This window comes from Neophocaena asiaeorientalis, unplaced genomic scaffold, assembly GCF_003031525.2.
Source record: "Neophocaena asiaeorientalis asiaeorientalis breed wild unplaced genomic scaffold, Neophocaena_asiaeorientalis_V1.1 scaffold303, whole genome shotgun sequence".
NCBI lineage: Eukaryota > Metazoa > Chordata > Mammalia > Artiodactyla > Phocoenidae > Neophocaena > Neophocaena asiaeorientalis.
The window spans coordinates 1,508,998-1,523,510 of NW_020174420.1; the positions used below are offsets into that span (position 1 = coordinate 1,508,998).

The following is a 14,513-nucleotide window of genomic DNA, read 5'->3' on the forward strand; positions in this document are numbered from 1 at the left end:
GTTTTAAAAAGAGCTGAGCCAAATACCTCAAAATGTCAACATTTAAAAATATCTTGACAGTAGTATATAAGTCACCATTTCAAGCTTAATAGAAATAAAAAATTCTAACAAACAAAAAAGCTAAAAAAATTTAGTCAAAATAAGTACTTATTATTCACAACCATAAGTGTACCTGATGATCTCACTGATCTCCTTGATGTCCTTTCAGGGCTAACTGATCGATAGCATTTTGGACTAGCTCTAAATGGATTTCTCATTCGATACGGTGAACGGGATCTGGATCTGTATCTAGGAACGAAACGATGGCAAATTCTTGGACTTCGACTTCTTGGTCTGTACATATAACGTATTGGGCTTCGGGATCGACGGAATCTGTGACTTGAGCTTGATCTCCTAGAATGTCTAGGACTGGGAGAATGAGATCGTCTTCTTGGAGTTTCGTTTTCTTTTCTATTGCCTTCATTTCTACAAAGTGCAGGAAAAAATCACAAGATTCATCAATTTAACATAAATTTAAATCTATACTAAATGACAGATTTATCTTCTTAAAAACAGACTATTAACAATGCCAAATTCTGATACCACGTATTTACATAAAGCAAAAACCTGTTTGACATGATGCAATTCAGCCTTGTAGATGAGTAAGACACAATCAGAGCAGATGATCACCTCTCTCATTGCTTAGATTCCTCTGTTTTGTTAATTTACAAAAGAATATTATCACCCATTTCTTGCATTTTTCCTATACCACTATTATATCCAATTATGTTTTGAAAGTATTATATTACATGAAGAATTTAGGAAATGACTTACATAAACAAATGTTTTTCAACAATTTTTCCTGAAACATTATGCCATCCACAAATATTTCTTTGACTGTTGTACTTGTGTACCTACACATTGAACCGGGAACCCCATTCCCAGCCTTCAAATCTAAGATCCCACAAACATAAAATAATAATAAAAGTACAAAGTATTTTCAGAACAGACTTAAAAAAAAAAAAAGTTCACAGATGGGAGCTATCACACTTAAACTGGGGTAACTAAAGAAAGATTCATTGAGCTGGTTCCATTTGCCTATTGTTTAAAAGTAAAAATGGTCAAAACAGGACTCTATTCAAAACAGTACCTTTAAAAAAAAAAAGTACTTGTTTACTTTTAAAAGAAAATCAAATTTCAATAATACCACTATTAAAAAAATAACTACCTTCTTGATGGGAGGATCTCAGGATTCCAATCGGGATACCTATTTTGAGAATAAACAATATTAATGAACAGTTAAAATAAGATTATAAGGCTCAATCTTTCCCTGCAATATATCAAGAGGACTGTTCAAAACCAAAGTTAAGGGAATTCCCTGGTGGACCAGTGGTTAGGACTCCGTGCTTCACTGCGAAGGGCACGGGTTCAGTCCCTCACTGGGGAACTAAGATCCCACAAGCCATGTGGCGCAACAAATAAATAAATAAAAATTTAAAAAAATTTAAAAACAAAAAATTTAAAAAAATTTTTAAAAATTTAAAAAATATTTTTAAAAAGATTTAAAAAAGATAAAAAAACAAAGTTAACACAGTGATTTATTAGTATATTAAAATGTGAATATTTTCTTCAAAGTAAAATATTTTGAGTGTCTAATTCAATAAATAAGGTATTAGGCAATTCAGGGAAAAGAAACACATTCCCTATACTTCAAGGGCCTCGACGTTTATTTAGGTAAAACAAGCAGTACATATAGAAGTGTTGAGATGTATAGAAGAGGTATAAAACACAAGCTTAGGTTGGGGTTAAAGACAGTTCTCCCACTTTGCAGAACTCCAGGGGACACCGCTCTACAGAGTAATACATGAATAGTGCCCCTTACACTGTACCAAGTGCTCCTCAAGAGAGGATCTAGTGGGAAGGTTCAGGGGAGAATTCAAAGAAAAAGGTTGCTTTTCAGGGGAACTAAGATCCCACAAGCCATGTGGCGAAAGGTGTGTTAAGAGGCATGGATCAGGTTAGGTTTCATACAGTGGTGATACATAAAAGAAGCATTGGAGGCAAAACATGTGTTCTATTCCAGGAACCGGTATGGCTGCAGCATGGAAGTGATGAAAAGCAATTATGAGGGGGAAAACCTGGAAAGGCAGTTCAGAGACAAACTATGAACGTCCTTGAAATCAGGTTAAGGAGGCTGCACATAATTAAAAGGCAACAGGGAACAATAAACATTTCTGAAATGAAGGGAACATAGGAATGTTTTCAGAACAACTGGAAATAAATATCTGGATTAGAGAAAAAGATGAGGGCTGGGATATTTAGAAATCAGGCATCAGCTATACTACTAAGAATGAGTGAGATAAACAGAGAATAGAGTTTGTGGGGAAAAAAGAGGGCTGAGCACAGAATCTTATGCACACTAACACTTAAGAGTAAAGCAGACAAAGATACACCAATGAAAGAGATTAAGGGTTAATTACAGAAAGAAAAAGTAGGAGGAACAGTAACATCATAGAAGCCTTAAAAAAAGACATCTTTATCCTCATCTTTTCTAGATTTTCTGGACTCTTAAAAGTTAACTGGAAATGGTGATTAAATTAAATTATTGAATCACTGATGTTCAAAAATACAATTTCAGTAACCAAGAGGAGAGCCAAGTAAGGAAATGAAGGCAGCAGACTCAACAAGTCACCTGGCAGGAAAATAAAGTGAGGTCAAAACCTTACTAAAAGTAAAGTGGTTTTTATTTGTTGATATTTGTCTCAGACATCGTTAGCAGGTTAACTCAAAAGCAATTCTCAACTCTCTTTTCCCATGCCTGCCTCCACAACAAAGGCTTAAAAAAGCTAAATATTTGCTTTCTCAGCCTCCTTAGAAGATAGCCAGTGATAGGTTCAAACCAATGAGACAGACATAGGTACAAAACCACTGGCAGACTTCTGAGAAAGCTTCTGCCCACTTCTTCCTGCTTTAAGAGCAGACATGATGCATCTTATAACTACAATGTGACAAACTATGAAGGCAAAAAAACTTAACTTTCAATCCAATGTATCTATCACGCAGCATCAACAATTGTTAAAACATGAACAATTTTGTTTCATCTACTACTACATTTTTTAAAACTTTTGTTACTCTGTACCATGTAAGAAGATACATTTCCGGTCTTATGTTACTGTGTTTAAAAGCAAGACCTTTGAGAGTTCCCTGGTGGTCTCCTGGTTAAGATTTGGCACTTTCACTGCTGGGGCCTGGGTTCAATCCCTGGTCGGGGAACTGAGATCCCACAAGCCATGTGGTGCGGCCAAAAAAAAAAAAAAAAAAAAAAAACTAAAGCAAGACCTTTGGAATCAAACACAGCTGGGTGTATAAGTGTAGGTACTGCCACTTAATGGCCATGTATCTGAAAGCCAGTTACTTACTATAAGTAAGCCTTAGCTTTCTCTTATGTACAACGCTGGAAATACAGCTGGTTGTCGACACAGAGAAGTTATTAAATTTCCAGATCTTTCCAGTTCAAGAGTGGGTAACAATGTTTCAGATGTGAAATGATGTTTCAGATCTAGGTTAACTGCTAGAATACATATTCTTGTCTCTGCTGCCCAGAGCAGAAAGATAAAGCATACATACTATTCTGCAAATAGAGTTTGGACTGCCTATATATTGCCTGACTAGTTTTTGTGGGTTTTTTAAACATCTTTATTGGAGTGTAATTGCTTTACAATAGTGTGTTAGTTTCTGCTTTATAACTAAGTCCATCAGTTATATATATACATATATCCTCATATCTCTTCCCTCCTGCGTCTCCCTCCCTCCTCCCCTCCCTATCCCACCCCTCTAGGTGGTCACAAAGCACCGAGCTGATCTCCCTGTGCTATGCAGCTGCTTCCCACTAGCTATCTATTTTACATTTGGTACTAACTAGTTTTTTTTTTTTTTTCGGTAGGCGGGCCTCTCACTGTTGTGGCCTCTCCCGGGGCGGGGCACAGGCTCCGGACGCGCAGGCTCAGCAGCCATGGCTCACGGGCCCAGCCGCTCCGCGGCATGTGGGATCCTCCCGGACCAGGGCACGAACCCGTGTCCCCTGCATCGGCAGGCGGACTCTCAACCACTGCGCCACCAGGGAAGCCCCCTAACTAGTTTTTTTAAATGTGTTTCAGAAGCATGATACATAAGCAATAGAAACATAATGGCTAAGAACAAGGACCTAAGTAAACGACATTATCTGTATCCCAATGTGATGCAGTAAGTATACACATCACCTATAAAGTTTTTGTGACAAAAATGTTCAACCTGAATTTAATGAAGAGGAAAAAACCCAGAAAGGTGCAGAATGTGGAATATTCTACAAGACAACTTTTGTGGACATTTCAGAAGTCAACCATTGTGAAAATATCCTCCTCAAAAGGATACTGGGATTGACATACATACACTATTAATACCATGTATAAAATAGATAACTGTGAGAACCTACTGTATAGCACAGGGAACTCTACTCAATGCTCTGTGGTCACCTAAATGAGAAGGAAATCCAAAAAAGAGGGGATATGTGTATACATACAGCTGATTCACTTTGCTGTACAGCAGAAACTAACACAATATTGTAAAGCAACTATACTCCAATAAAAAAAATTAATGCTAAAAAAAAAGTGTAGGGGCGGGGTAGGCAAAGGTAGTTATAAAGGCATTTTGGAAACAAATGGGAAAATTTGAACTTGGCCTATGTACTGGAAGGCATTATGAAATCATTGTTAATCACTGTGTTATACTGTGGTTATAACAGATAACCACTGTAGAAAAATTTCCTTATTCTTAAGAGACAGATTTTGAATTAAGGAGTAAAGTGTCATAATGTCTAATTTATTTTCAAGTAGTTTTCAAAAACTATAGTATTAAAAATGTGCATATAAAGATATAATAGATATGTCGAATGTTAATAATTGGTTAATAAAGACAAAGGCTCTATGAATGTTTATTATCCCTTCAACTTTTTTGCAGCTTAGAAACTTTTCAAAATAAAATGCTGAGAGAAAAAAAAGAGCGAAGATCCATGAGTTAGATTAGTTGTGCCAATTATTTGCTGTGTTATAGTAGGGAAGTTGCGTCTCAGTTTCCGCACTGGTAAAATCACAAATAATCATTATACATATATCTCATAGGGTTGCTTTGAAGATTAAAGACACCGTGTAAAGCACTTAGAAGAATGCCCAGCACACAATAAGCATACAGCTCTTATTATTTATTATTTTTAATACTAAAACTTTAATGCACTGTATCTTTTCTCAAGTTAACCAACTACTCTTATGTCATAATCCAGAAAGATCCAAGACAAAGAGAGAGAAGAGATAATCAGCCTTAAGAAAAGGAATAAGAACCTAAATATACATCAGCAGAGGAATGACTAAACAGATTAAGGTTTAGAAACACAACGCAGCTTTAAAAAAATAAATAAATAAAGTAGCATATATTTTGCCATGGAAAGATCCAAAGCACCTAATCAAATCTAACATATTTGTTAAATTTTTTTTGCAATAGAGAAAGCCATAAAGAAACTATTCAAGAGCACATAACCTGAAAAAGATAAAAATGTAAAACAAGCAACGAAGTAGCAGGCATGGAAAGCACATGCTTTAAAATCAGCATCCTGGAGACCTCCCTGGCAGTGGTTAAGAATCCGCCTGCTAATGCAGGAGACACGGGTTCAAGTCATGGTCCAGGAAGATCCCACATGCCGCGAGCAACTAAGCTCGTATGCCACAACTACTGAGCCTGTGCTCTAGAGCCCATGGGCCACAACTACTGAGCCTGCACTCTAGAGCCCATGAGCCACAACTACTGAAGCCCACATGCATAGAGCCCGTGCTCCGCAGCAAAAGAAGCCAGCACAATGAGAAGCCCACGCACCACCACGAAGAGCAGCCCCCGCTCGCCACAACTAGAGAAAGCCCACACGCAACAAAGACCCAACGCAGCCAAAAATAAATATATATATAAAAAAATCAGGGTCCTGTGTGCATTAAAAAAAAAAAAGGCTTATCTACACAAAAGTCTTTAAATAGGCATAAATGCCATGTGATGTAGTAAATTAATGGCAGTGCATGTAGCTAGAATCCTCTTACTAGCATTAATGCCTACCTACAGCAACTAACTAACTCCCACCTAAATCCCTTACCTTCATAAAAATGAGACATCCCACTGGGTATCTGTGGGAAAATTTGTGGCTTAGGAGAGATTTTCCACTTACAGTGGCAGTAAGGCCTATCCAATTCAAGTAACAAATTATCTCCGCATGATAACCAATGTTTGTGTGCACACATCTATACAGGTAAGCAACTCTATTATTAGTCTATACAATTAAGGTAGGACTTATATCACACTCAACACATGACACCAACCGAGGTACAGTACCCTATTCCTGCAACCATTATAACTGGTTTAGAGATGGACAACTAACCCACAGTGAACCAAAAGAGTCAAACCAAGGACTTCTGCAGAATTTATGAGGAAAGAAGTGTTATTTATTTTTTAACTCCTGGAATTGCTAGCTATACATATCACTTAAGTCTGGAACTAAGGGGGTCACTGCTTTGTGGAGAAAGGTGTGCCTTTCTCATGAGGCCAAAGCAGAAGAGAACAGCCAAGAAACGAAAATATTTCTGACACTCTGATTTTTGTTTGAGCATCTAATTCAGCTGTTCACACTCCTTAAGCTTCCCAGTTAAATGAGCTAATAAATTTCCTTACTTTAAAAAATTGGTCTGAGTTAGGTTTATCACTTTAGTCTGAGTTAGGTTTATCACATATGACTAGAAGAGTCCTGAATATTCTCAAAAAAATTTTGTTGATATTTTCATAAAGAACAACAACAAAAAACCAAAACAGCTGCCACAAATCCATTTGCTCAAGAACATGTTACTATCATCAGTATAGTGACCGGGAATTTGACACACAACTATATCAGCATATTTAATGATGTTAAAAGGAGCACAATTTAATTTTATGTAACTCCAGGTGATATTAGAGAATACTGTTAATATCACACTTTTCACCTTCATAGGTGCCCTGTCTTAAAGAAGGAAAAGGTCGGAGAATTGAAGAACCAATGTTGAGGAAGCACCATATCTAGCTTGTTCATCTCCCACTTAAGGTTTTTTCTGAATATAGGTTCTAAACCTGGAGAGGTTTAGACCTGAAATTAAAGACTAGTGTTTGGTTTGGGTGGTTTTTAGTTTTTTATCCTTTGGGAAAGGGGTGGGGATGAGGGGGAAGAAGTATAGGAGAAGGGTAGACTATGTGCTCTGAAAAAGATAAACCATCCCAAGGGAAGGCAAGCCAGCAGGAATGAACCAATGATACTAAAGTTACCTACTGGGATTAAATTAGGAAGGAGTCAGAATAAAGGATCATATTTAATTCTCTCCTTTGGGAAAACGATTAAATATATTTGTATATTAATATTTCAAATAGACAATAGCTTTCTTAAAAAATATTTTTCTCCAAAGTACCACACTAAAGGTATTAAGCAGTCGTACCTGAAACATTATTTTGTAAATTTGCTACTTATAAAAAATGAAAAAATTGTTCTTACTGTTGACGTAACTGTCGGCAGCTCTCAATGTGAGTAGATGTATTTTGATGCTGAATCCAATCCTATTGTAAAAGGAGAAAAGTGCACAAATTAGAACATTCCTTATTTGACTAATGAAATTAGGCTTTTTAACATGACACAGCATACTTTGTTTTATCAAAAATTAACCAATTCTAGTTATAAATACCATTTGGCTACAACAAAATTTTCACAAACAAAAATAAAAGCCCTCCAAATAAAAGCACTTCATACCAACTCACTGATACCATTTTAAAACATGTTAGTATAGAAAACATTTTTAAAATCATACCCATGGATACTCGTTTTGAAGTCAAATATACATGTAAACTTGGAGAAAATAAAAGCATGGATCAGAAATAACTCATCTCAAATATAAAACACTACTACAGAGAACACCAAAAACTCTATAAATAGAATGGTGGTATTCTATAAAATATAGTCTAAAATACAGTCTCTAAAATACAGTCTCAATGCCTTACAACTCTAAAATTCAAGCTAACAACATTAACAACAAAAAATCCTACCTCTTAGGCCAATACTATTCCAAACAAGGTACTCACTATGTATTGGCAAAGGATAAGATTAGTAAAATATGAAAAAATGCTGCTGATCAAATCTAATTTATTTTCAGGATATAATGGAAAGTAACATCATTTCAAAGACATAATATCCCTTACATATAGAGCTTTACAATGAACAAAATGCTTTCTTATACATAACTTCATGTGTCACAAAGCTGCCCTAAAATTACATTCTGTATCCATAAAAAGCTCCTGGAAGATACATCTGATTTTTTTATTTAAAGGCAATACAGTTTTCAAAGATACAGTCCCCCAAATGAAACAGTTAGTTAAAAGCAATGTGCATATTACTCAATGTTTTATTGTTTCTCCAACATTTGGGAAGGCAGAAAACTTACTGAACAGTTCCATATTTTAATGCTTTCCTTGAGGAAAATGTTGTTCATTTCCATTTCAAAAACATTTTAGTTTGTCATTGCCAAAGACGAACTAGAAATATCCAGAGTTAAAAACGACAGTTGACACTAATTTTGGAATCTGCCTTGTCGAGAACTATTTGAAAATAAGTGCATGCTATTTGCAATGCTCAGCAGCAGGTTATGACAAACCCTAAATTATTTCATTAAGCCATGAAACTCATTGTGGATTGCAAAAAAGAAATGTCTGTATATCCTGCTCAGTGATACAAATATTTAGAGAGCTAGAAGAGATTGGCAGTTAAGAATCTTTAGTACTGTTAAACCCATGTCTTTGACATTAACTGGATATTGTTTACATCAGACACACTGGCAGGTATCAAGTTGGGCATGATTTATTTGGACCATAAAGTGTTTTATTTGAATAAGTTGCCGATATTTAAAAATCCAGAGATTTCCAGCTTTTCTTGAAAAAATATGAAGATGTAATTAATACTAGACATGTATTTGATATAGCAACCATCAGGTGATGCTGACAGCTAACTTACTTAAGGTATACTCTCTCCAGTTCTACACACACACACACACACACACACACGCACACACACACCCTTTTAACAGGCCCGCTTTACTCACTGACATCACTCGCTTTTAAGCTCAGTAAATATATGTACACCACCCCAATTTCTAGACTCTCCAGTAAGACAAGGGTCCAAGAGCAGTACTCCTCTCCAGAGAAAAAGTGATAATTATCTACTAAGCAGGAGATGCTACAAGGACTGTAGACTTGAGTGGGCCCAGAATCAAACTGTGCAAATACCTACCCATATCAGAGCTCACTATCCACCAACTATTTCAAAAATCTTTTGTCAGTATTTTCTCAAACTCAATTATTTCAGTCAAAAAGACATGGCTGGGGTTTCCCTGGTGGCACAGTGGTTGAGAGTCCGCCTGCTGATGCAGGGGACACGGGTTAGTGCCCTGATCCAGGAAGATCCCACATGCTGCGGAGCGGCTGAGCCCGTGAGCCATGGCCGCTGAGCCTGCGCGTCCGGAGCACACGCAACGGGAGAAGCCACATCAGTGAGAGGCCCACGTACCGCAAAAAAAAAAAAAAAAAAAAGACATGGTTTCTCAACCAACTGTGACAGTCAAAAAGACGTACTTCTAAACTAAGGTCAGCTCCTCCTCTGTCTGAAACCCAATTTAGAAAAAACATAATTTCACATTTTCTTGTTGTCTTTTTCAGGCTATAGTTTTAAAGACTCAGAGATGGGGAACATACTGTCAGATATTACTTAGCAAGAAAAAATTTGCAGTTGGTAATTTATATTTATTGGTTACATATTTATAATGTCAAATACATGCACACTTACAAGGCAGCAAGATATATCACAGAAACAAGAGAGGTAGTTTGTACTACCTAAGTCCATGTTCACAAATCCCTATAATTTGTCATCCAGTAGTGAAGAATTCATTAGTTAGGTCCATTGTGTTGTTCTATTAAAAGGTATCTGTTCATTTAAAATGGCAATCAATCTCTGTGAATTCTAATAATCATTAAATGATTTTTCCTCTCGAACTTTTACTTTTATCACAGTAATCCATACTTTCACCAACTTATACTTGAATAACTAGGGAACCTCGAATTAGGTGCCCTACCCTATCTCTTCTCATTTCTATTCATCTTGCACACGTCAGTCAGGTTTATCTCCCTGAAATACATTTTTAATGTGTTACTTCACATATCAAGAACCTTAATTAGCTTCCTAATGCCTCTCACCTCAAGTCTAAACTCCTTAGGCTAGCTTTTCAAGGCCCCTCAAACTTACTGTTGTTGCTCCTATCTGAAATGTCACCCCTCCTCCCCTGGGTATATCTAAGCCTACTCATCATTCAAGACCCATCTTCAACCTACTCCATGAAGTTTTCCCTCCCAGACCACTCTAATCCAGACAGACTTAGTGCAGTAGTCACTCAATTAGTCTTCTTTAACTAGAATACAGAAGTCTTCTGATGTCAGAAAGTATATTATACTTTCTAATTACATACTGCTAAATACACAAGTGTCAGTAAATTGATAATGCTAGCCTGAACTGATATAAATGTCTGCAATCAAGATAGAAATATTAAACATCTCTCCCCCTACAGCATATCTGAACAAGTTAATTATGAACCATTTGTTACCCTCCAATTTTTAAAAAATTCTTTAGGTGTATAATTTTTCTCCTCAGTGAGACTGTAAAAACTGCTTAGAAACAACATGTAAACTTTATATAGTTCTTTATTTCCATCCCAGCACCTAATATAGCCATGTACAAAACAAGTAATCAGTAAATAGTTACTGAATAAATGTATACCTTTTCTATTCACCAGATAAAAAATTAAAACATTTAAGATATTTTTCTTGGGTTTATCATGACTAACTGAAAGTTCAAAATAAATGGAATACAGGGGACCTAACACTCAATTCAGTACTTAGGCCAGGACTACTTACAGATTTTAACTAAGTGCTATGAATTATTCTGAGATTTTCCAAGACTTTGCTATTGCTATCCCCTGTGATAGGGCAAGGCAATTATTATTTTATTAGAACTCAGCAAATATGGCTAAAATGAGGTAGAATGCTGATTTCCTTTGCTGGCATTAACCTTTATGACAAAAGCGTCAGTTTTAGGTATCAGATTCTTGTTGGCTGAAACCTGGTGAGTGGGTAATAGAAAGACAATAAAAGGGCAGCACTGGAAGGAGAAAAAACAAGAGAATTAACACCAAAAGACTTTTAGGCCTATTCAAAGTATACAACCAATGCTATGGCCTTGAATCAAAGGCCAATCATGGGCCTTTTTCCCATGGGAAGTACATTCCTTCCTGACCACTTGTATTGAATAATATACATCTTCAAATCACATTAGTAAATAGAAGAAACAGTGGTTTCCAAACATATGTAAGTAAATAAAACATACTTGGAAATTTCTACTCAAATCCACCAGTGATTACTATCAAACAGTATAGTCTACATTACTCTTCGGCACCTCTGTAAAACACTTCATTCTAACTATACTAACCATGAAGACACCTAAGGCTTCTTTGTTTTTTAAAGACTCTTCTCTCTAAAGTTCTATCGTTCTATAATCTATGCTCTGAGCCCACAGCTGGTCCGAATAATTCATCCTGACTGAACTTTGCTATGGATTAAGTTATTTTAGGAAGCTCCTTCTCATGAAATGCTAAAAATCCTATTTCAGACAGAATCAGAAAATATTTAAATCAACATTGTCTTTAGCTCAAGACCGAAAGATACATGCAAGGCTACAATAGACTGTCTCTTAAAAGTGTGCAGTACAAATGTTTTATTCCAAGTTTTTATTTTTATACTAACAGATTCTTATTTAGATAAAGGTAACTCATGTGACATTGTCTTCTAAGTACGGTTTACGTCATATCAATTTTATGTTGCATTTTCTGGGATAACTTCTCAGAAGCTTAAAATAAATGGACAGACCCATGTGGTGTGCCCAGTCACAGGAATACAGAAAGCCTAACACCCAATTCAGTACTTAGGCCAGGCTACTTAAGATTACAACTAAGTGTTGATGTTGCAATCAAAATTTCTGCCTTTTCCTTAATGACTAGTTAACACCAGCATACATGAGAATTTAGAGGAAACTTGGGCGCTGAGTATCATGATACAGTGATCTTTAAAAACACTCACCTTCAAATGACTACATTCTACGTTACACAGAGAACACAAATGTGGAAATATTCTTGGAGACGCTGCATAATAATCGTTCATCATAGAAGGAGTTGGAAGTCTCTTCATCTTCTGGGCATCAGCATGTGGAAACTTTGGTAGCCATGATGCTTTCACAATCCCAAAGGGAGACTGAATGGGGATGTCAGCCTCTGACTGGTAATTCTTTTTACTTCCTCCCGATCCATGTACATTAGATGAATTAATGACAGGTTCACGTGGGATCCGATCTTGTTGGCTTACAGCTGAAATTAATTCCGATGAAAACGGTTGCTGGTTCATAGGAGGAATCAGAGACTGACTCATTGTCTGGTTAACTGGCTGGCTAATGGATTGGCTGACAGATTTTACAGGTTCAAGGACTGACTGTCCTCCTGAAATGTGTAAGCCTGACATCTTGCTTCCACTCTCAACTGGGAAAAAGGACTGATTATTGGAGGACTCACTGGGGAAGTCCATCTGTCGAAACACATCTTCAACAGGAAACATAGAATTACACATCACATTTGGAGCGGGAACAGATCCAGAAATGCTTGGCTGTGACCGAAATTCGTTCTTGACCTCATCAGTTGGAATTTCAGGATCGTAAATACGTACTTCAAGTGGATCTTCTGTGTAGCCATATTTGCTTGCATGCCCATAATCAATCACATTACTCGAAACTGCCTCACTACCAAGTGTTTCTTTATTTCTGCTCTGAGAAGGTAAATTAGGTAATCGGCGCCCCATTTTTCGCATTCTTATATCCCTCAAAATTAATGGCATATTTTCAGGAGTTAGTTGTTCATCAGGATAGCGACTGAGCTCTTCTAAGTCTTCATTAGATAATCCAAAACTTGCTAAGATACTTGAGGCACTCTCTTTTGTATAGCGGCTCTGTACTTTAGGACTCTGCTCTGTAACCTGCGTTACAGAACTCTGTTTCACTCCCACTGATGCAGACATATGAGGCTCATCATCCCACCGGCTACCATGAGGCTTCCCCTTCTTTTGTTGTGCTTCATGAAAATCCAATTTTTCTTTGGTCAATCTTGGATCAGTTCGGTGCTGAGTTACCTGAACATTCATTCTCTGTGGTCCCATGTTCTGGTAAGATTCATGGCCAGCAAATCTGTGTGGTATCCCACGGGCTCTCCCTGCTGGGTAAAATCTTGGAAGACCCATAGATCCAGGCCTCATAAATGGTCCTGGAGGCCTCATCCCAGAAGGGTTAGGTGCTCGTGGCCTCTGAAGTGGGAAGTTTCCTCGAGGATTAAACCTGGGTCTCGACATGGCTATTTTCAAGAAAGCCTGATTTAATAAAGCATAAGGTGGTGTTGAACTATGTGAGGCAACGGCATTCAGCTGCTGAAGCGCCAACTGAGTCTTAATCTGAGCAAAGTGCAAAGGAGATGGGCCCAACAGAAGTGGGTTTGCAATGCCCAGGTTCAAGGAATTCACAAGTGGTGCGAAATTTTCCAAGAATAACACAAAGCTGAAAGTTAAAACACAAATATTAGATCATTTTAACTCAAACTACTTCATGAAGTGGGTTCTACAGCCAGTGTAAAACATTTTGAAACAAAGCCACGAAACCATTCTGCATTTCATACACTTTTAGGGTGTTTACGAGGATATTAAACTTTCCCCAAAACTTTCTCTTCTTTTCTTTCCCGAATCCAGAACACAAACCCCAAACCTCAAGCCAGAGTTCATACACTGTGTTGCACTGGGTGCTGTCCTAGGTGCTGAGCGGTAATTACAACTCCTTTTAAAACTTCTTAGAAGTGTCCAAATCCTGCATGCCACTGGGGGATGGGGTGAGAATATACATTCAGTTGCTGTGGTCAGTAAGTTCTCAGAAGTTGTTTGTTTATCATCATAGATCTTTTTCCCCCTTCTTTTTGATTTTAGTGGAAAGGAATGAGTACAGAATCATTCAATTTATTAAACATTTTTTGTCTAATGTAACAGTCATTATGGAGTTTTCAAGCCAAATAAAACATGATTCCTGCCAAAGTGCAAGCAATCTAACAAGAAAAACAAAATAGAGTTTTTCATTATTACAACAATGCTAAAAAGCATCATAAAAGGGTTTATTTCTGGAAGAGGTCATGAATGCTTGAGTTGAGTTTTATGAGTATCTTCTAGAGTTTTGAGGGAACTGAGATAAAAGAGATTTCAGGTAACAAGGTCTTACTAAACATGTGTTTATCAAATTTTTTTAAATGTAGAATAGCCTAGGTTAAAGCTTCTGA

The 14,513-nt window shown here is 36.9% G+C and overlaps 1 protein-coding gene across 7 annotated transcripts in view; it reads right to left on the reverse strand.

The window, feature by feature from the left end:
• Positions 1-14,513, reverse strand: part of ZNF638 (zinc finger protein 638) — an 84,910-nt gene that overhangs the window by 59,730 nt on the left and 10,667 nt on the right. For 6 of the 7 annotated variants that reach the window (XM_024756374.1, XM_024756378.1, XM_024756375.1 and 3 more), the window contains exons 2-5: positions 12,238-13,750; positions 7,565-7,626; positions 1,208-1,246; positions 173-465 (exon numbers count right to left, since the gene is read on the reverse strand). In XM_024756374.1, coding sequence (XP_024612142.1) covers positions 173-465; positions 1,208-1,246; positions 7,565-7,626; positions 12,238-13,548 — 1,705 coding nt within the window. In that variant the 5' untranslated portion in view covers positions 13,549-13,750. The remainder of the gene's footprint in view (positions 1-172; positions 466-1,207; positions 1,247-7,564; positions 7,627-12,237; positions 13,751-14,513) is intronic. The other variant, XM_024756376.1, reaches the window with a different exon arrangement.